Source organism: Lethenteron reissneri, chromosome 42 (assembly GCF_015708825.2).
Source record: "Lethenteron reissneri isolate LAM-NWPU_2019-01 chromosome 42, ASM1570882v1, whole genome shotgun sequence".
Lineage (NCBI taxonomy): Eukaryota > Metazoa > Chordata > Hyperoartia > Petromyzontiformes > Petromyzontidae > Lethenteron > Lethenteron reissneri.
The window spans coordinates 11,749,149-11,771,827 of NC_083820.1; the positions used below are offsets into that span (position 1 = coordinate 11,749,149).

General features: G+C 45.4%; 1 protein-coding gene across 1 annotated transcript in view; it reads left to right on the plus strand.

Moving 5' to 3' along the window:
- Positions 1–22,679, plus strand: part of LOC133353048 (dynamin-binding protein-like) — a 40,040-nt gene that overhangs the window by 13,021 nt on the left and 4,340 nt on the right. Inside the window, 14 exon segments of the mRNA XM_061569141.1 lie at positions 7,385–7,620; positions 8,492–8,615; positions 8,860–9,007; positions 9,285–9,484; positions 10,202–10,332; positions 12,638–12,742; positions 13,706–13,825; positions 14,502–14,669; positions 15,815–15,982; positions 17,298–17,456; positions 18,307–18,360; positions 18,362–18,509; positions 20,299–20,437; positions 21,897–22,059. Coding sequence (XP_061425125.1) covers positions 7,385–7,620; positions 8,492–8,615; positions 8,860–9,007; positions 9,285–9,484; positions 10,202–10,332; positions 12,638–12,742; positions 13,706–13,825; positions 14,502–14,669; positions 15,815–15,982; positions 17,298–17,456; positions 18,307–18,360; positions 18,362–18,509; positions 20,299–20,437; positions 21,897–22,059 — 2,063 coding nt within the window.

A 22,679-nucleotide genomic window follows, 5' to 3' on the forward strand; every position in this document is an offset into this window, starting at 1 on the left:
CCGTTCCTAGGCGCAAGGGCATATCCTTGTTACTGCGCCGTCCGTTAGCGTTGGTTCACGTTCGGAGCAGTGAGGAAGCCCGCTTATCTTGCTTATGTTGTTGAGTTGCGTCGGCAATAAACCCAAAGGGCAACCTTACCCGATAAATACAGTAAACCATATAGTAAACCACTGTAGTCTTCGTTCCTGCAATGAAGGAATAACAAAGCTACACCAACTCTCTCCTGAAGACCTCTTGTGGCTAGTAGACCTCGACATTTTCATTGTATCTCCTGAACACATTGCCAGAATTGGAGTAAATTGTAATGTGGTGCCACCTAGTGGCGATACAGCTCAGACGAGTCTTAAGTAAACGGGCGGCAAAGCTTAGTTAAAGATTAATGTTCATCATCATTATCAACCATAATTCAATCTACTGCTGGATGGAGGCCTCTCCAAGCTGGTCACCATCTAATTTTCTCGCAATGCAACAATCCCAGGAGCACCTGCGTACGAGCTGATTTCAGAGCTCTGCATCTCTGGGGTAGATGTCCTCTTGTTGGGGGTGTTTCCCACATTATAGCACATTTGGACTTATTCAGTGTAATGCACACAACACACTGCAAAATCACACATGGTACAGTGGAAGACATATAACTGCACAACGATGTTAGATGAACGTGTATTCAAATTACAGCCACCAGTGCAGGGAGTGGAACAGGAGATATGTTTTGTGCAGTACTTGTTAGCAGGCTGTGGTGGCAAATACCAGCGCTTTACATAACACCAACAGTAGGGACACAATGTGACTTGTACACTAATTAGAATATATTGGAAGCAGGTCCGGCTATTAACTATATTATGGATAGTATTCTGACTCTGTGTAGTTTTTCATGATGTTGTATGAGAAAAAATAGAATATTCAGCTACATATTCCAGCAACAGGCCAAGAGTTGTGTGTTTCTGAGTATTGTCGCGTGTATGCTGTGGTCTGTTGGGCAGATTAATAATTATAATTTATAATTTGGGCATATGGGCATGTATCATGTGAGTCATGGCATTGTTTTTATGTCCTGTGGGAAATGTTATGTTCTGAGTCGTAATTAAGATTTGAGGTTTTGTGCTCAGTCGTATGCAAATTTCGATTTTACATGTTTAAATATATGAAACGGTTATATTATGTGGATATATCATTTTAAAAAGTAATATACAATTATTATAGCCCTTTGTCAGTGCACTGATGGGTGAAGAAATTTATTTAGTGCTGTATGTATGCAATTAATCAATGTATGACTGCAGTACATGCATTTATCAGCTACACACTATTTTTTATGGTATATGACCAACTTGTGCTTTATACAGTCAGTAAAAAAAACGTAAACCCGAGCGTATGTTTTCGATACACATAACTTAAATTCCCATGCGATGTTGCACAGAAAATTGGCTATCATGAGGTGTAGCGTCCCAGTGCCCTCTCGGGAATCTGCGTGATAACTTTAATGTTTTAGATTACACGTTTCAAATTCCCATTGGGTTACACATACAACACAGCATTTTCAATATTTTCCACATGTTGCGTCTTGCTGCTGTGGAGTTGCACGCAATGCGTTGGTTGGAATATGGTTGAATGCTGGAATGTTGGCAGAGATGCTCTAATGAGGGAGGGGAGTCCCTCTCTCTCTCTTTGCCAGGGCCTGGTCATCACATTTCTGCTGCTGCGCATGGATGTACACATTTGCCCAACACGTGGCATGATTTTTACACCAAAGATGTTGTTAAGCAACACCATAAATACTATTTAATAACAAGACTGCATCTGTGCGCACACGCGGTTTCGATTAGTCTGCTCCTCTTGCCAATATATATTCTGCACGCGGCTCTACTCGCAAATTTTACATGACTTCGGTCGTTGACATCGATTGTGCAAACAAGACACAAATTTGGTGATCGCAAAACCGTGGCATGAGACAAAATGGATGCGTTTGCTTTGGGATGATGGCCTGACCCGCAGTGGCAGATATTTAATAACGCAGTTGTGGATGTAGCGCACGGGTGCCACATTGCTGCCCTCGGGGTAGGCCGTGTGCCAGTGGTCCCTACTGGGCAGGCACAGGGCGCCAGCTGCAGACATGAGGGCCCACCAACACAGACGCCTGCTTTGTTTCTTTGCGAGGATTTCGGGCGTCCTCACTCGAGTCGCAAGGAGACATTTGGCAGGTACGGTGTTGCTGCGCTTGGCGTTCAGTGGCTCTTTTGAAAACACGTTATTGTTTTTGGATTTAGAATGTTGTAAGAATAATAATTGTTGTTAGGCTTGTTTACCCAGGAAAGCCTATCCAAGTCTAAACACTCTTTTTGTCAGGAGGGTCCTGCTATTGCTTTGTGGTAGGGGATGCAATCTTGCCATGTGTAACCCCAAATTAGTAATTTGCTGATAAATTGTTAGCATCGGGATGTTTGGGCCAATATCAGTTACATTGTGTATTGCAGTTTTCAGACGATAGCAATATGGCGATGTGCTCCTGCTTTTAATAACAAATAATTTCCATTCATATGGACTATTGCAATTTCAAAAGTATTCAGGAACGTTATCTGTAATTTTAATCACTGGCAACAGAAGCCCGAATAGTGTTTACCAAATCATTTCATCTAGAACTGGAAACCTGACAAACCTGTCCTAAGCCCCTATGTGTGTGACTTTGATTTCCCCTTGTTTACGATTAGGCATTGCATATCTTTGCGTATTGACAATCAATTTCGCTGCATGCTACATAGTTATTTGTTATTTTCTTTGAAGCTATCTACATGACTTTACCGAAAGACCCAAAGAATAGGAATTCCTGCAGTCACGAAAGCTTTAAGTCAAGATGTATGCTACATAGGTTTTAAATGCCATAGTCTTGATTCCAAAGTAATATACACATTAGTGGCAATCGTATACAAACTGCTGCTTCTGTGGCGCCTTCCGCACGTTAGAAATGCTGACAAACCTGCTTGGGTGGGTTTGCCGCCGCTGCTGCTGGTACGACCACCTTGTCATGGGTATAAGCATGGCTGCATTTGGTCCTCACACAAGGTCTCATGGGGGTCAGGTGATACGGTCACGTGCCATTGCTGGCACCCAGTGGTGGAGAGGCGGGGAGGGGGATGCTGTTCTTCTTTGCTCTCGCATAGGCCGAGATAACAGGTGTAATTTGACCTGAGCGGAAGACGGGTTTACATGCTTACCATTGAGTCATCAGTTTCGCTTGAAAAAGAGCAGGCTTGCTTTTGCCCACTTTGGGGCAGATACACCATTCGGATGTTTTAAAACTGCACATGCAGAGTATTTTTTTAAGTATGTCAAATAAATTATTCGTATTGCTCTTAGCATGATTATTATTCGGTAACAACAGCATTACCTGAGCTCTAAGTGCAACAGAACATTGCGAAGATGAAGCAAAGTCCAAACCCCGCATTGCCAGGAGGAGTCGATTATGGCGCCGACTTTACTGTACTGTAAATAGCAATTGGAAGTTGTTTTTGTTTGAATTGTGAAGTGTTGGGCATACGTTGGACGCATCCGGCAGAGCAATGTGGCATCTACAACAACTTAAACGCGTTGGGTAAGTGTGGCTACAATCTGCCATCGAGACTGCCGTGTTTTCAAGCGCGGTGCCATACGTGCGTTACTGGGAAACAGCTGCGCACTGAGCATACGTGCTCGTGTGTGTATATGGCTCCGGTAAAAGTGTATTTGCTTTCGAGTTCATTTTCCAGTTACTGGGCTGTCACGAGCTGACCTCATCCTGACGTTTGCTGGCATGTGAAATATTTTGGACGCTAGAGAGTGCATTTGATGTTACTGCTTTAGGAACACAAACTTTTACCAGAAACCCGTGGGTTGTCTGCTGGCCGTGGCCCATCAGAGGTATTTGGCCTTTGTGCATTTGTTCCACTCGGCACTAGAGTAAAATGCAGTGGATATTGTATTTTACTTTGTGGTATCTTGAGTTAAAACATACATGAACTGTTACTTTTAGTGTTACATTCGCACATTTTTTACTTCTGTATGCCAAGACTATTTACCTCGGCGGTCATGTAATTTGATAATGCTGTACTTGGACGCTCGTGGTGTACAATGATCCTCCCCACGTTTTCTCTTCTGCTGGGGGGGGGGCTGCCTTTTGTTATCTCATCTTTGGCCAGAGCTGGCCCATTGAGATGTTAATTGCCGTGCGGCTGAAAAGGCCCCTTGTTTGTACTGGGAGCTTTGGGGTTGTTTTGTGGAACGGGCTGCTGGGTTTGGTGGGTGGGCGGTACAGGTTGGACCCAGCCGCTCTTGTGTCTGGGGGAAGAGAAAACAAAAACGTAGCGAGAGAGAGGCTCATGGCCGTGCTGGAAGGACGGGCTCGCTCCCAGCGAGGAGAACTTATATCCCACGCGCGCCTCTTCCGCAGCAACGTGCGACGACGTATGTGTGATGCTAGAGGTGGCGTCTTTCTATACAGGTACGGAGTGTTCTGCTGTTTTAACTGCAGCTCAGTTGTTGTACGTGAAGTTTGTTGACTTTATAAGGCCGCGCCGCCTACTGTGTTACTCTCTGACCAGTTGTCATCTGCTCTCACAATTGGAACAAGCGATGCACCCCGTAGCCTTTGTCCTCTATTGTCTCTTGAAAAGAGCTGACACTTAACCTTGCGTATCCAGACCGATTCAAATGGCTTAATTAGAAACGGCGATTCTGATGAACTCCCAAAGGGATCGCGAATTTCTTCGCCTGTGTATGTTACAGTAACAGTTGCTGCTGGTGCGTAAATGTTACTAACACCCTCGTTGTGGCTTCGGCCCAGCTTCGCACCTCCGATGAGCACGGCTGGCTACGTGCAATGTTAAAGGAGTTATACATGCATGCAGCTTGTTTCATGTGGATTTACAATGTTAAAAAGTTTAGTGTGCAGTTTCAATGAGCATGGAGGTCCGTTTGGAGATGCTCCACTCACCGTCGACCTTGTCCACGTCACATGTGCGGGAGCAATGACCTCAGCTTGCGCATAATGAAGCGTTGTGAGGCATCTTGATACTGCCTATGATTGAGTGTGTCGCGTGTTAACAGATTTAATTTGCGTTATGAGATTTGTCCAAGACATGGACAAGATTACCACTGTAGGTTTGCAGGGTTGTGCTGTGTAGCTCCCAGCACGTGGAGCGAACACATCAGAGAGCTAGACATGGAGAGGCTCTGAGTTAATACTTCGTTTGATCTGTAATATCTCTCTATTCTCATTGTATAGTATCTATAAATGGATCACCCTATTGATCAAAAGCTGACCGCTACTCGTAAGCAACAGAGGGGGGGGGGGGGGATGCGGAGGAACATTCGGAAAGTGCATTGGGATTCCTGGGGGTCATGTCGCAGCTTTGATTAAAATGTTGTTTTCTCTATAATCTTCACCGTGTTGTTCTAGCGGGATATGTCGGTAATTACTCGCAAGCAGCTGGGGGGGTGGGGGGGGGGGCGAGGAAGGGCGAGACCGCCACACGGGGGTGGGCGGCGGCGGCTCACGCGACGGCGCGTGCGCCCCCCCCCGTGCCCCCCCCCGTGCTCCCCCCCCCCGTGCCCCCCCCCGTGCTCCCCCCCCCGTGCCCCCCGTGCCCCCCCGTGCTCCCCCCCCGCTCCCCCTGTGTTCTCACGCCCGGCAGGTCACCCCCATCTCACGCACAATGCCACAGCAAGCCAGTGCAGGCGGCGTGAACATGCCTCTGTAACCGGGCGGGGCTTTCGCACAGGGGCTGTGATGGAAATCACTGTTGGGGTGGATGGGGAGACGAGAGAGACGCCTTTGTGCTGCGTTGGGAAAAATGAAACGCACTCCGTGTGCTCAACCACTGCATAATTACGTATATATGAGCATAACTCCGTTTTTTCCTCCACACAAAGATGTATTTTAGTGCTTAAGTCGGTTTGCTATCCAGACTAAAAGTATCAAACGACATTTGTTGCAATATTTGGGTCTCAACAATAAGAATTGTTTTAAAAAAAGCTGGTGGACTACCAGATCTTAATGGGAAGAGCCATTGGTCAAAACTTGTACAGAGTTTGCTTAAGTCAAAAAATGCTGCTTGATGATATTGCTCTGGAACACTGGTCGGCTGATGGACTGAAAACTATAGTTTTATGTGTGGAGATAGAACAGATCTTTTTTGTTCTACGTGACTTTACCGAAAGACCCAAAGAATTTGAGATAGAACAGAGTTTGCTTTATATACTTTTACCCACAGTGCCCCACAGCAACACAACATTAGTTTGTGTATGCTACATAATGAGTTGGGCACTGCAAGTGTAATTGTGTTATGTACATTTTTTGCGGGAGAGCAAATACACTCGAATGTTGTGGGATTTTATGTTCAGCCTGCCGTGGCTGGGCAATTTAGAATTGCTGTTTGCCGTTTCCATGGATTAGCCCAAGTCCTTGGTGATGGCATTGAAGCAAAGCTGTATGGCTAATGCAGAACATACAGAGGACTGGGCCAAGGGCGGCCAGACCGGCAGAGGCAAACAGGTGCCTCATTTCTCATGTGCTTGTTCGAACCACTCATGTATGGAGATAACGTAAGAGCATTGACTAGGTGGGGTAAGCTAGCTAGATAGTACACTAGTAGTCTTAAAATATCACAATTTGCAGTAAAAGTCATGACTTGTGTATTGGTGGATATTTTTTTCTGTTTTTCAAACTAAAATTATAAAAAGTTCACTCCCATTTGGATGTCACAATATTCTGTGATGTAGGTCATAGGTGTAATTTGGCCATACTTCAGAATGCTGGACAGTGCGGGTATTGGAAGATGAGAATCATAGATGTGTGAACAAAGAGTACAACATTGTCTCTTGCTGCATTGCCCTCTGCTTCCCACCATGCTGCCTAGCAGTCTATTATAACCTGCTGTGCATAGTGGTCACCACTCTACTATCCACGAACTCTCCAGAATGAATCCTGATTAGCTTTCGATCCAGCACATTCTGGCTGATTTGGTCAAGCAATTGCTTATACTTATGTATACATTAATTATGCGGTACTAAACCACGGTGTAATGGTTAGCACACTGGACTTGCAATCCAGAGGTCGCCGGTTTGATCTGACCTCCTGGCGTGGCAGTTAAAACATTGGGCTTGCTAATTATCCCCACCTCTCTTCACACGGCAGTGTAAATAGTTGGGTCACAGTTAGTTGATGGCCAGCATGCAAGAGTAGATCAGGTGGTCTCTGGAGCTTTCTCTAGTGGAGGCCCTTTTGCCAGCCGTGGCACAAGCAACCACAGGGCTGCACACCTTTACCTTTCTACGTTGCACACTGAAAGCATCACCCGCTTGCCGTTACGCGTATTTATTTTTGATTTACGAAGCCGTCCCTTTTGAACTTCTCAGATGACATGACGCTGCTGAGTGGGCCTTCTGCTCCGATGAACGGGGGCGCCGCCCACGTGGGTGGGCCACCGAACGGCGCCGCCCCCGAGGCTAGAGCGCTGCAGGGGCCTCAGCCGGGCCGAGCGCTGGAGAAGCGCAAGATGGTGCTGGAGGAGCTGCTGCGAACCGAGAGGGACTACTTGGCCGACCTGCAGTTCTGCAGGGAGGAGATCTACATCCCGCTCAGGAAAACACAGGTCGACTAATTTTGTCTTGCGTCGCAGCACAGTGCAGTTTGTCACACAATTTAATGGGTAGGTTTTCGTAGCCACTCTTAATCCTCATAATACAAGTGTGCGTGGTCTTTGGGGTTGAATCACATGTTGCACTTTTGTTTTCTTATACTTTCACCGTGCTCCACTCACGAGATGAAAAGGGAGGAATCTATTGGTAATCGGAGGACTGTATATCAAGTTACACTACAATTTGAGTATACAAATTGCACTGTAACATGAAGTTACAGTGCAATTTGGAAATACATAGCATCTAAATGTGACCAAATCTTAAGACACTACAGGAAATGGCCATTTTTTAAATAGAAAAAGATGTCAATTATTGGTGGAGGAAAAGTGTAAGATTATGAGCCTTTGCTTGATTAGTCGTATTGAGTTGATAGCACAGATGGCTGGGGGAAATAATTTTCATAATGTTCAAAAATTATTATTTTTAACCAGGCGAAAAGTCAAGAGACCAGGATGATTCTCATTTGCAAGAGTGACTTGGAGCTAATTGATTGTGTAATGAAGCTAATTTATTGCTAAGTTTAAGCCCAATTGAGTAATTTTCAAGGCTATGGGTCCGGGTTTAATTTTACTTGGAGCTTTCCATGCTGAGCTCTGGAAAATATTTCCTCTCTCCATGCCTGCAGAATCCTTGGGTTTGGGGGTTGAGAGGTGGGGGGCCCTAGAAAGATGTTACGCACTGCAATGGAGGGGCAGGACAACAGATGAGAATCAGCGATGAATGTAGACGTGTCACCACAGTGGTGCGATGTTGTCGCCTTGCCGATTGGACCGCGCCGCATGCCGTTGCCGACGTGGAAGACTGATGGAACGCTCTCTGTCCCAGGTGGCCAATCTGGATGTGGAGGGGCTGTTTGGGAACCTGGAGGCAGTGCTAGAAGTGAACGCCCGCTTCTACGAGTCACTGCAGTCAGCCGTCCACATCGCCCGCCCCGACGACCAGAAGATCGGTACGTGGTAAACGCCGCATAGTCTATTGCCCTCTTCATTTATTAAACAAGCTGAAAGCTGAGAGTACAATTTTTGTTAGTTGACTGGATATGCATTGGGTATTTAATACATTTTGGTTCGCAGTTCCATCGATAATTAGCACGGTTGGTTACGTACGGTGCGAAAGCAGTTCAACCTACATGCCAGCTACGTTATCTGCCGATGGCCGGGTATCTCACGGTGACGACGGCTTGTTGTCTCTAGGCGAGATCTTCCTCGCCTTCAAAAGCGAGCTTGAGGAGGTCTACAAGGTGTACTGCCGCAACCACGATGACGCGATCTCGCTCTTGGAGGCCTTCGAGAAGGATGAGGACATCAAGGCACAGATGGCAGTGTGTCTCAAAAATATGAGGTGACATATGTGTATATGTTTTGGAAATGTTACTTGCTTTTAGCAGTGCGTTTATTTAAAACCCAAGCATGCAGTGATTCACACGCTCGGATTCAGTGTTGTTGCTGAAATGTCATTTCCTGGCCAAGGTGTATCCAAAACCTACATCACCCAAACCAATACATCTGAAAATGTAACCCTCGTATGTTTTTGTAAGCAACAGACATGATTGCTTGCATGCGAGAGGTTGGTGTGTTTACGTTGACATTTCTGACGGGTGATTTTTCATTATAACCAGGGAAAGGTCCAACTATATAAACCTGGGGGCACTGCTCATCAAGCCAGTGCAGAGGGTGATGCGCTACCCGCTGCTGCTGACCGAGCTCCTGGGAGCCACGCCACCGTCTCACCCTGACCAGCCGTCGCTGAGCAAAGCGCTCGTCGCCTTGCGACAGCTCAACCACAACATCAACGAGTTCAAGCGCCGGAAGGACCTGGGTTAGTCGTGTTTGCTCCAGCTCCTTTTGGATAGGGGGTCAGTCGAGCTGTGGTTGTGGGCCACCCTAACGGTGAATTTCTGCAACGGAGCGTGAACTTGGTTGGTGCCATTGGGACGCTTGGTGCACTTCTCCAGCGCTGACCCTAGTCAGTCTCAACTGTTTTAGGGTCCCCCCCCAACGATCATCAGATTTTTCTCCTTGGCTATGTGGATTTGTACGTATTCGTCGCTCTTCTTGTATCTGCACATATGTCTCTGTGGGTTTGTGTCTATCTTTTTCATGTCTGTCTTGAGGGTCGCTCTTCCCTGTCTGCACATGGTCTCTATGTAAGGCCATATTCACAGTCACGGCTAGGCTCTGGCATGACCCCTTAACACGGCTCATTTCAGGCTTGAGCCGCTCAGTTATTTTCAAATGGCTGAGCCCATGGCTTGACTGAGGCTCAGCTCATGGAAATCCTGAGCATGGCTGAGACCTTGTCCAGAGCTGGCTCAAGTTAAGCATGTCTTTGAGCCATCTCACTTGAGCCAGAGGCAAGCCTGAGCTGAGCCGTGATGAAGAATACGGCCTTGGTGTGTGCATGGTGCTTGCCACGCGTCCCCCACGCTGTGCTGTCAGAGATACTCCTGAGCACGTGGTTTCTTGACGTGGTGGTGACACATCACCGTTGCCTTTTTTAATTGTTATTTTCTGACGTTATTCAATTTCTCGGCAGTGGTCAAGTACAGAAAAGATGATGATTCTTCACTGATTGACAAGCTCTCCAAACTGAACATGCATTCCATTCTGAAGAAGTCAAGCCGCGTCAGTGGCCACCTCAAGCATCTGACAGGCATGGCTTCCCAGGTACAGTGGCGCCACCTGGTTAGCTGAGCTCATTTTCCCACTGCGGCACCTTTGTATGTGCAAACGATTTTGGACTGTTTTCGGTTGTGGCGCATTTTCGTTCGATAAGATTGAAGGTGCGCACTCGGTTTCATAGGGCGACTTCCAGCGATATTAGGTTCATAATTGCGATCGTGGTTCCGTGTGCCTGGTTGTGATACATTTATGCACGTAGTAGTTTTGTCTGTGTGTCTACGCGTGGCGTGGTGTGTGGAGTAGTCGTGTGTTCAGCCACTGAGCTTCGAACCCGGTGTCCAAAGTTTGATTCACGTCACAGCCAACATTAGTGGCAAATATCTAAATGCTTCTAGGCCTCCTTTCCATCCAATCCTCTTCAAATGAGTCACTGTTTACCGTGCGTAAACATTAGCCTGGGCAGACAAAGGCAACCAGGTGTGCTACTGGCCACACCACAGTTTTTAATGAGCTCACTAATAACACTTACCCCTACAAGCCTGTGCAGGCAGTACAAGGAATCTCTCACTTTGTTTGCCTATGACTAACTGCTGCTCTCTGCAAAATGTTATATTCCAACTGTTTTGTTTAAAGAAATCACCTGTCCCTAAGAAGTAAGTGCTATTTAAACAATGGTCAGCTAGTTTTGGAATATCTTTTGTTAAACCTGTCTTATTTACTAGCATATCGAGTAATAACAAAGCAATGGGCTCTCCTTTGTTTCCTGCTATACCGAATCTGTCCATGGAAAAGTTGAAGCAAGAGCACTTGCTACAAGTACACTAAAACCATCTTTTCGGTTAAGAAATGTGGATGACACTTGGGTTGTTTGGCCACATAGTAAAGATACACTTAATTAATTTCTAACTTATCTCAATTCGGAAAACCCGGCCATCCAGTTCACAATGGAAGTGGAGGTGAATAACACACTCTCATTCCTGAATATTTTTCTCAGATGCGGCCTAAATGGCAAAATAACACACAACGTTTACCAAAAGGAAACGCACACTGATGCCTATCTGAAGGCAGATTTCCATCACCCCGCACGGAAAGCATCTCTCATCAAGACACTCATACATTGAGATGAAACCATGTCAGATGGTGAATGTCTGAGGAGCGAGATTAAACGTGTTAAAGAAGCTCTATGATTACATGGCTACAATAATGCAAAAATTAACAGAGCATTGAAAGCCTAACCAAGATCGGAAATACTGCAGCAATACTGCTGAAAGTGATCATGTTATTGAAACAATAAAAATACCATATTACGAGAGAAACTGACAAACTAGCTTGAGTTTTTGAAAAAAATTAGAGTAAGATTCGGCACGGTACTCAAAATAAAAAAAACTAGTACTAGAAATGAATTGCCTAAGTTATCAACAGAAGGTGTGTATCGGATTAATTGCGTATGTGGCAGATGCTATTGGACAGACGGCACGGAACATTAGCGTAAGACTAAACACCAAATAAATATTAAATACTCACAAACACAACTGTTGGCAGTTGCAGAACATGGTTGCCAACAAGGACACTCAATTGATTTTGCTAATGTTGAAGTGTTGTGTAAAACTAATTATTATTGGCCGAGACTAATTCGAGAATCTATTGAAATTGAGAGAATTATTTTAACTGCTCTGACAGCTACAGGCTTAATTACAATAAATCCCCCCTCCGCCGCTGATCTCTGCACCTGATGGGTTCACAGTGATGGCGTCAGTCTTACTATATTTAAGACCGGAAGCAGGTGGATCGCTTCACTATTCTGGCAAATCGCCCGATGATGCTGGTTGATGTAATTACGAGCGAAACGTAAATTGTAAATGTTGTGGATTTACTCTCCAACACACCGGTGGGCTGAAGTAGTAACTAATTGGTGCGTCTTTTACATGACAAACCTTACTGGTTGAGTTAAAATGCAGAAATTGTATTATTACTTTCTGCATCTTCTTCTGAATGTGTGGATGTTGAACTTCTTTCGCACTGTATCTAGCCAACCGTGCTAATCCGAGGTGCATTTGTTGCAGTTTAAAGGCAAACTTCATGGTAACTAATTAGTAAATTTGGTTGAGAATTGTTCTTCACCTTACTGGTTAGGAAGCTGAGACATTAAGGATTGGCACGTTGTACGCTTTCACATGGGACATTGTAATTTCTTTGGCATTGTCGGATGATGGAATAGTTTCACGACAATTGGCCAGCTCATTACGCGGCCAAATCCAAGAATTAATGACGAATCGTAATGCTTGCTGTGAACCAACTGATGTGTTGTGTAGTTGTATTGTGGTGTTTGTGTGCGTGTGGTGGGTGTTAGATCCGGGACGAGGCATTTGAGGAGGAGGAGCGAGGCTTCCGTGGCCTCGAGCGCGCTGTCAAGTCCTTCCTGCGCAGCCTCTCTCTCTACACCCAGCAGCTGCGGGTACAAACGGGACACGTGCCACCCTGGCACAGTTTTGTGCTCGCTCACTGTCTCGCACTGATTAATGGAAGAATTCCCGTCATGCTCAGTGTAATTAATATGGCCGTTGATCTGTATAGTTTTTTAAACATATAAAAAATTAAAGATGTTATTATGTCTGCTTGGTGCACAATATGAAAAAGTATGTGTCGTGAGTGTAATTATAATTGCTGTGCCCATTTTAGCTGTATGGTTTAAGATAATAAAACATATCTTTATATGGAGTACATACTCCTGCAGATGTTTATAATAGTAAGGCTGTGCTGTGTGGTGACCAGCCTTGGGCAGTTCAGGTATAAAAAAAAAATATATAACTATTGTTGTAATATAATTATATGCTTCCAAATCTGTGCTTAACACCTTTACCAGCCTACACTGACCAGCGCGGCGGTGACGTTTAGTCAAATAGCCCCATGGCCGGCACGGCACCGGGAGGCCCTCATTCGGCACTGAATTGACAAAAGAGCTTTAAGTCTACAATATGTACGTACTTGGTTCATCATAGTTATATGATGTCACGTCTCTGCTTCTAGATTTGAAGCTTTCGTGACTGCAAGGATTCATACTCTTAGTTCTTTCGGTAAAGTCACGTAGGTAAAAAATTAAATTAAAATTAATAAAAATAAAATAAAAATCACGACATTGCCTCCGAAACGTCGTGATTTTTTTTTTATTTAAATTAAATTTTTTACCTACGTGACTTTACTGAAAGAACTAAGAGTACGTCTCTGCTTCATTGTTGTCAAGTGATTTAAAGTTACATTTCAATGGTGTTTCAGCGAATTATGCGGTGGGATTAGTAGTGACGGTCGGCTGTACGTCGAGGGGCGGGGGCGATCTTTGTTGTGGCTCTGTGTCACCACTGTTGCTCTGTCGCGTGAATCGCACGGTGTCCTGCTCTGCCGTGTGCCGTTCCCCGCTCAGGAAGCTCTGGCTGCCGAGCTTCAGTGCTCCTCCAGCTTCTCGGCGCTTCACGCCAAACCCGACGCCGATCGCTACCAGCAAACGTGCCGGCACATCGCCACCGAGTCCTTCCCTCAGTTTGTACGTAGTGCATGTAGGACGGATTGACAATCACTGTACCGAATCAAACTGGCAATGGCATATTCTAAATAAAGGTGACTGAACTAGAAGTGCCTGGGTAGCTCAGATGTCAAAGTACTGAGCCGAGCTGGCACTGGTGAGTTAATGTGTTCAAATCCGGCTAGCCACCTGTGTTCAAACTGGGCTCTTAAGTGGAGTGATGGTCTCAACCCCCACCCCTCAATGACTATGCATAAAACGATAATTAAATTTGGTTGTGCACTAATTTTTGTTTACTAAATTCCAGCTGTGAGTATTACAAATATCGTTTTCGCTGTCATGTGACAGACAATTACTCTGCAGCAGGGTGGGTGGAGAAGTGCTGCCCCCCACTGTGTGGACCACACAGTGTTACTGGATGAGATATCAGAGATATCTGCTTCTTTGGGCCATTCCCTAAAATGGAGAGTCGCACATTGCTGCGAGAGATGGATCCTTCGTCTCGTGACCTGACACCAACAGCACAATCGCGAAAAAAATTATGGTAAAATACAAATATAGAAAACAAAATAAAACTTAACCAGAGTGAAGCACTCGGACAGTCATCATCAATGTGAACTTCTGCTTTCATCTGTAGTTGCCACTGGAACGCTAACGACGTGACCCGTCGTGCTTGCTCGCTTCGCGACGCTTCCAGAAGGATCGCGTGGACCGGCTGGTGATCTCTCCTCTGTCCGCCCTGCTGGCCTCCTTTGCGGGGCCGCACAAGCTCGTGCAGAAGCGTTACGACAAGCTGCTGGACTACAGCGCACGCCGCGAGGCGAGCGAGCGCAACCGGGACCGGCCCGAGTCGGAGGAGCTGCAGGTATTAATCCAGCCAGAGTGCTTCCGCGCTATGCTTCATCATCTCGTGCAACGCTTTCCAACTCTGGTTGAAAGCATTTATGCATTAGCTTCATCCATCTGTAATGGCGGGGGGGGGGACGATATAACTAGCATAAACACGATAGATTATAAACAAAACTATTTGGGACTTCCCCCTCGAACACCAGCCATATTAAAGGGTTGCCCAAATCTTGGGAGACATGTTGCAGAACAACACATTATTTGCAAATATGAATTATTTTTTGCCCTGACAGCCAACATCGGCTTCCCTACTAATAATTACTTACTCCCAAGAGTAAATATGTTGAAAAGCATTGCATAATAGATGAATATGTGTAATTATACTGAACTTTTCTGGAGAGTATTTGCTTTTAAGTTTGTGATTAATGAACATTGTTTGTTTGCTGTTAGGTAAACACAGCTGCAATTTATCAAAATTAAGTGCAGAAACAAATATAATGATTGTAAGGGTTGACTTTTTTGGCCAGTGTTGATTTACTGTTATTTTTGTAAAATGCCATAGTTATGTAATTAAGATAATATAATTGTACCTCTGGCACTCAAGATGGAGGATGCATTTCCTTCTGCTATTGTGTTAATAATATTGACAAATAAACTGAACACATTTATCAGTAACATTGTGTCCTTAAAAGTAAAGAATATGCAGGTGACATTTGGGCAATATATAAAGAGGCCAGTAAGAGTGAATACGAGTTGGAGACTTGACTCATGGACCTGATGAATTGACATTTTATAAACAGTTTTTGATGACCAATTTTGAAACGGTCATATGAATAGCTCGCTGAAAGTAATGATTAAGTAGCAGATAAACAATTTACATCAAAAGTATTACAAAATACACGAACTTATATTAAAAGTTAATTTTTGAAAGTATTGCTGGCACAATGCATCGTGGGAAGGTTTTTTTTTAGGACAAGGTTCAATCCCCCTGGTAGTGCATTCCTGGGCCCATTTAATATTTCAATAAAATAAATGTAACTGACCTACATTGCTGAGGCAGATAAGCGTGAGAAATAAAATTGTGGAGTACAACTATGAAACTAAAATAAATCAAATTGAACTAATAAATTATTGGATCGCCAACTCCCTCCCCCCCCCTTGCAGGCCACCCAGAAGGACTACGTTGCCCTCAATGCCCAGCTGTTGGAGGAGCTGCCCTTGCTGAGAGCAGGAGGGCAGGCTTTGCTGGGAGCTGCAGCGCGCAACCTCGTGGCGGTGCACCGCGACCTCGTCCTCGCCATCCTCCAGCAGCTGCAGCCCCTCGACGTACAGGTGTGCCACTTGGTGCCGTGCCCCGTGTCTCCGTGCCTCGTGTCTCGGTGCCTCGTGTCTCCCTGCCCCATACCTCGTGCCCCCCCCCCCCCCCCCGTGCCTTACCCAGAAAGGTGCGTACCAGGACCGTGTCGTCATCTTGTCCTTTCGTACACAATCTCATCGTGCGTTTCCTTGGACTGTGATGAGTAAAAGCATTATGCACAGGAAAAGAATAGAGTTCTACACACCATTTTTTTCCCGAATTATTGTTTTTATACCGTATTTGATTTTTATGCATCCCAGTGCTCCCCGCACATGACACATTTGTCTCGCTGGGCCCTTATGTAGATGTACAGACCGATAGTCAATCCACTGCTGGATGAGGACCTGCCCACAGCGTTCGGGTCAAGGCCGTTACTCTACCCTGGTCAGTGCGTTTTAGTGAAGGCGGGGAGCATAGGAGTCGAACGTAACAAAGGATTTATCCAGCGCTGCTCTCTGCTGCCAAGCCCTGCAAGCCCCATGACAGCGCGTTTGTGCATGGCGGTAACCCCTCCAAGCGCTGTCCAGGCTCAGTCTGACGGTGAAGGGGGCGCATTCCGGATGAGCTGATCGCACGTGCAACTGCGCATAACGGTGGTGAAACTTAATCTACACTGAGGGTAGGAGTTATTATGTAAACAGCAGTGCATTGTATTATAAAAATAGTTTCTATTGAAGTCCCATTTTGCAAACAGCTCTTGGAAGAATTAATAACTCGTACAGTACATCGGGTTTTGTTTCCGAGGCTGGCTGCACAGGAAGCATTGTTGTATTAAAAAGCAAATGGACAATGACAAACGGGCAAACGGACACGGCGGCACTGTCATCTTGCGTTAAGCATTACAATTGCTGTGAACGCATCGATAACGGGTTCGATTGCCAGCCACCGCCAACATCAGTCGTGAGTGATATCTGAAACTGGTGCTGGGCCTCCCCTAGGTTTACTCAGCCTTAATAAATGGTGATTAAAAACATTATTAATATATAGAGCACTGCAGCACTTCTGCAATTGTTAGGATCAGCTCACTGCCTGGCTGCTGCCTTCCAGCTTGTCTGTGGTTCTTCAGCGATTTTTAAGACTCAATATGCATGAATGACTACACTATGTAAAAAAAAGAAACATGAATATTATACATATTACTATGTTAACATCAGCACAGGGGAGATAAAGGCAGCCGAGCGTGGTGCTAGACACACCGCAGCTCATTGTGCACGGTGCCGGCCTTCATAGCCGCTCGCGAACAGCAACGTTAAAGGCTACACCGGGGGGGTGTCTCTGCGTCTGTTGCAGGCGGAGCAGCAGGGTGCGTTTGGTGCGCGGCACATGCACGCACTCGCTGAGCTGCAGCGCTTCAGCTTCATGTGCGACCCGCCGGACAGTTTGCGCCGTGGGCTTGACGGACGGCACAGCATGGACCGCCGCACTGCCTCCAGGCTGTCCGGCATCCTGGTAGGACCCGGTCCCCGGAACCCACTCGCCATGTCACCCGACGGCGCTCGGTTTAATGTGGCCGGTGTTCAATTATCCTTATCGCTCTTCTGTCGCTACTGCCGTGAACACCGTTAACTTGACTCGTCGATTCCTCCACCCGTGTCTACCAGACTGACTGTTTCATCTCATCGATACTGTGGCCAACCGGCACCACACTGCAGGCCACAACAACACACTCGCACACTCAACCACCACACTGCAGGTCAAAACACTACTCTTTCTGCTTCACTCCCTACTACGATCTCTGTTCCCAAACTCTTACGATAACCTTGCTTAATTCAAGAAACGTGTAAACAACTCTTATCTATTTCAACTGTGATCGTGATGTTTGTTGCTGGCCATTTTATGTTTTGGGCCTTTCGTCCTGTGCTCAGCAACTCTGTTAAAAGCAATCTAATCAGCATTGCCATTCTCTTATTTAAACTTCTAAAGCAGTCAAACATGTCGTCAAAGTCTCTTAGTTATTCATCTTGATAGAGAGGGGCGTGAAAGGGTTGTCCCCCCATTATTAACATCAGCCAATTATTTATCTTGGTAAATATTTTTCTATACAGTACAGCCAATTATCATTTGTGGTCTTCCTTGCACACTGCAGTCTCTAATGTCTTTACTATATTATCTTAGACTGATTCTTCACTTTGTCTCAGCATACTCCTGCTTTGGTGGGAGGTCATCCTTGTCATCGCCACGTTTTTTTTATTTCCATTCACTCATAATCATTATTGGCTGCAAAATAATACTACTGAATTGACTGGCATTTCCGTGACTAAATGTGTGAACAAAATCTACACCGGGGTGCGCTGTTCAGGCGACGACCGGCAGTACACAGACGGACTCGGGCCGCTCGCAGCTGCTGGCGCGCTTTCCCGCCCGATCGCCTCTTCGTTCTCGATCGCAAAGTGAACGTGGCGCAGGATCTGGACCTGGCGCTGAGCGAAGGCGAGCTCGTCGCCGTCATCAAGCAGCAGGATCCCATGGGCAGCCATCGCCGCTGGTTCGTCAGCAACGGGGGTACGTGCACGCCCGCACACCCGGACATTTCACCAGCACACATGTGGGTGCCGCAGCCAGCCGTACTGGTTTGTCGGCCTCGGGGGTACCCATATTGCTCGGACCAATCGCGCAATTCAATCGGCACGTATAGTCAGCAAAGGACCATTGCGCCAGCCGTGGGTGACCTCTTATGACCGGGTGGGCAAAGGCACTGGCGGAGCCAGTGCGGGGTGGGGTGGCACGTGCCCCCCCAATGATCCGATCGAAATCCCGAATTTCGATCGGATCATTGGGGTTTTTTTGTAATAAATCGGCATTTTGCGACCCCCACTGCCACTGTGTAGCATATTATTACGTGCCAGCGTCTCTATGAAATGATAGGATAATAGTCTGAGTCCATAATTGGCAATAAGTAACGGCAAAGCAGTTATAAGTGACTCACAGAATTGTGCGCAGTTGCGTATACAGTACACAACTTCCCTGAAGGCATTTGCCTTCAGCGAGCACGATGACAATCACACACGGTTCTAATTCGACCCTCAATTGATGGCCGCGCCATCTCCGCAAACGCATCGTATAAAAAGCAAGGGACAAGTCCTTACTTACTAACAACTCCTATCATTTTTTACTGCTGGAGGGGTTGCCCCCTCTACCTGAAAATCCTGGCTCCGCCATTGGGCAAAGGCTGTTGCCGTTCAGGTGTCCTGGGTAATTTGTCCGATCCGTGCATTGCAGGGGCAACCGCGGGGATGTCGCAATTCTTGTGTGGGTCGGGATCCACGTTCACCGTCATCCACCAGCCAACTGTACAACACCCCCTGACATTTTCACCAGCACACATGCAGATTTAGCTGCCAGCCATTGCAAAGCTGATTGGTTAACAGTTGTTCATGAGAAGGAACATTTTGTGTCCACTGTACTCATTGCCCAGTAACAGCATCTCTGAAACTTAACAAGATATATACAAATTTAACGTTAAACTGTGAAATTAATCATAGTTTTTGTTTGGTTAGGCCACCTCATGATCTTGCCAAATGTGTCTTGAAACCCTCCACCACCCGACATAAGCAAATACATTAAATCGACACTTGTGTAAGCATTTAACGACGTGCCTAGCCTATTATTAATTATTCGCCTTACCTTTAAGTTTAAACACAATTCTCACAATTTTGCAATACTTTAAAATGTTCCTGTTCCTTCATACGACATCATCAGCGATGGGAGAATGTGGCCGGACTCCCAAACAACACCCGGCCAATTCACCTACACCTATGAAGATGCACCCAAGGCGCCAGCACCTGTATCAGTACACTTGAGGGCGTGCATTTGACCTGTCTGTTTTGTATTGTACTGTTATTCCTTTTCAGTATTCTTATTTATCACATGAAGATGATCCGTTACTCCCAACAGCTCTTTAATGAATTGTTGCGATTTGGGGTCATGGTTTGATTCAAAAAAATATTTTATATATTTGTTTTTTCACCATTGCATTTGTATCGATTCTGTGTTTTTTGTCTCCTTTTGTGCAGTTTTGTTAACACCATTATCATACACATTAGCGTGAGCAATACGTGGATTCTCAGTGAAAAACTTAATTTTAATGCAAGAAATTATGCATAGTAATATGCCTAGCATTTATCCACAGATGAATTCACAATTATACCTGTACCATGTGGCTGGTGGGAAAGCATACGGTCAAGATGTACAACAAAATATATCTGTGAATCAGTCTGTATGAGATGTTTATTGTAGACAAATTAATGGTTTGTTCCCTCTTCTTTTCCTTCCACTCATTGGCAATACAAAGTGGCACAAGGGTTTGTGTACAGCTCCTTCCTGCGGCCCTACAGCCCACGCACCAGCCAATCGGCTACCTCTGTGAGCAGCCAATCTTCGGCCGAGTCTGTGCCAACGCGATCCCCACACTCCTCGCCCATCCTTACCAGGTAAGTTCAACACTCGAGTTGTTGTTGTTGTCATCCTGTGACTTCCCGCTGCATGGCATTGGCCTACATGTTCCTCCATCCCTTCCTTTTGCCAGCTGCTCCTGTCCAGTCACGCCTTCGGAACCCTGCGGTGTCATTTAGCTGCTGCCATCTCCCCTTGCTTCTCTTCCCGTCTCTCAGTCTCCACTCCATCGTTGGTTTTTGTCTCTCGTCTCATCCGTTGTTCTCATGACGCTTCCTGCCCATGTCCACTCGATTTATTTTACTTGTAGTAAATTTTACCTATGATAAATTGACCTATCTTCTTAACGTGCTCCTAACTTGCTCTGCACACTGGTAATTATGTTAAACCTTGTACTATATGCACTTGGCATTATACATCTATGCACATACACGACTGTTATTAGACCAGGACGTTCACGGTGATCCATTTGTAGATATCCCTCCAGAAATAAATCGGAAGAAATTGGACAAAACAGAATTTAATTTCAAAGAGACTTCATAACTCCCACCAATTTTCAATACATGTATTACATCTTTTAACTTTGTCCTGTGTAAAATGCAGAGCCATCTTTTTTTATAATATCCAATCAGTTGTTCAGATGAGAATAAGGTGTCGTTTTTATCTGGTGGGGTATCTGTACTGTAGCATCACACCACTTAACTATCCCTGTAGAGTTTTTGACATTCAATTTTATTTTATCACTTTTTTTCATAATTAGAATCTTTATTTGATCTTGAGGAATCCGATGAGATATGAAGCTCTTTTTCACATGTCCAGGAGGGGTGGGTCGGCAAGTTACAAGAACAAACAATACAATTTACAATATCTCGATTGGCGTTTACCGTGCCGTGTATGAAACTTGGGGTTGGAGTGGTGGTACAGTGGTTAGCGAGTTCGATTGGCAGCCACGGCTAATATCAGTGGTGAAGTTATGAGAACAGTCTGCCATCCCTCCACTTCAACAACCCGCAATGACCAACGTATTTAAGTGTTGTAAAAAAAAACACCTCTGACCACGGCATGAGAAAGCATTCATCCATTGATGGATTGAGAATGGCCAAAATGCATTTAATTTTTCTTTATAATACTTAACACATGCATTGAGATTATTTTGATTATTTAGCTTCTATAAATTTCCACTTGCTAAGCCACTTTGTTTCGCTATCATTTGTGGCCAGGTCGCTTCTGAAAAAGTAAGTTAACACCTCACTGGGCTTTGCCTGGTAGTATGGGGATGGTTTAGTTTAATTTGTATATTTTGGGTGATTTGTTTACTTTCCCTGTACTTGCACTACTATCGTGTCTTTGTCGTGTTTGTTGTTGTAATGTTCTTACCCGTGCCCCTACTGGACGTCTGTGAAAAAGAGCTCGACAACACAAAGGATTCCTTTCAGTATAAATAACGATTCTGATTCCGAATGTAATTCTCCAAACCGGTGCCGCCGTTGGTTGCAGGCAGAACAGCAGCTCTTCCACCCAGAGCAGCGGCTCCTCGGCGTGGAGTGGCCAGCCCCCAGAGCACCCCTCGCCGCTCCTAAGCCGACAGAACAGCGACACCTCCTGCCAGCTGAGCGTCGGCACAGCTCGCACGAGCGCAACCTTCCTCAAAAAACCTCAGGTGTGCGTGGGCGATAGACGTGCAAAGGAGACTCTGACCCGTTTGAAAATGCGAAGGGGTTCTTTGGTGGTGCTGGGCGAGAGGCGGTGACCCTGTTGAAGTGACCCCAGAAGTGATTTTGTCTCGTGATCTTCCTCGGCCTACAATATATGGCTCTGAAGAAGCATTATTACCAAAATGTTATCGTTATACAGGTTGGCCCCAAAGTCAGGACACACAGAGTTATATTTATTTTAACAAATCACACTGGGTTATTTAATTTATTTTCACAAATATTCCACATTAATCCCATTAACATTCATGAAAACATGAATTCTCGTTTGAAATTAATTTAGGACTTTAAAGATTACAGGTTGAAGATTCGTCAATTATGTTTTGTCTCAATTCATTCGTGGTTCTTGATCGAGTTTTGTAAATGACGGATTTGAGGTGACCCCACAGGAAGAATAAAAATAGATAGTAATAATGGTAATCGATAAAATATTGACTTAAAGAATAAACAATTAAAATGTTTTAATGTCGGTGTTAAAATAAATGAAATAACCCTATTTGTCATAACTTTTGGGCCACCCTGTATATTGTTCACCCAGCAGTATAAATGTGTACACCACAGTTAGTCT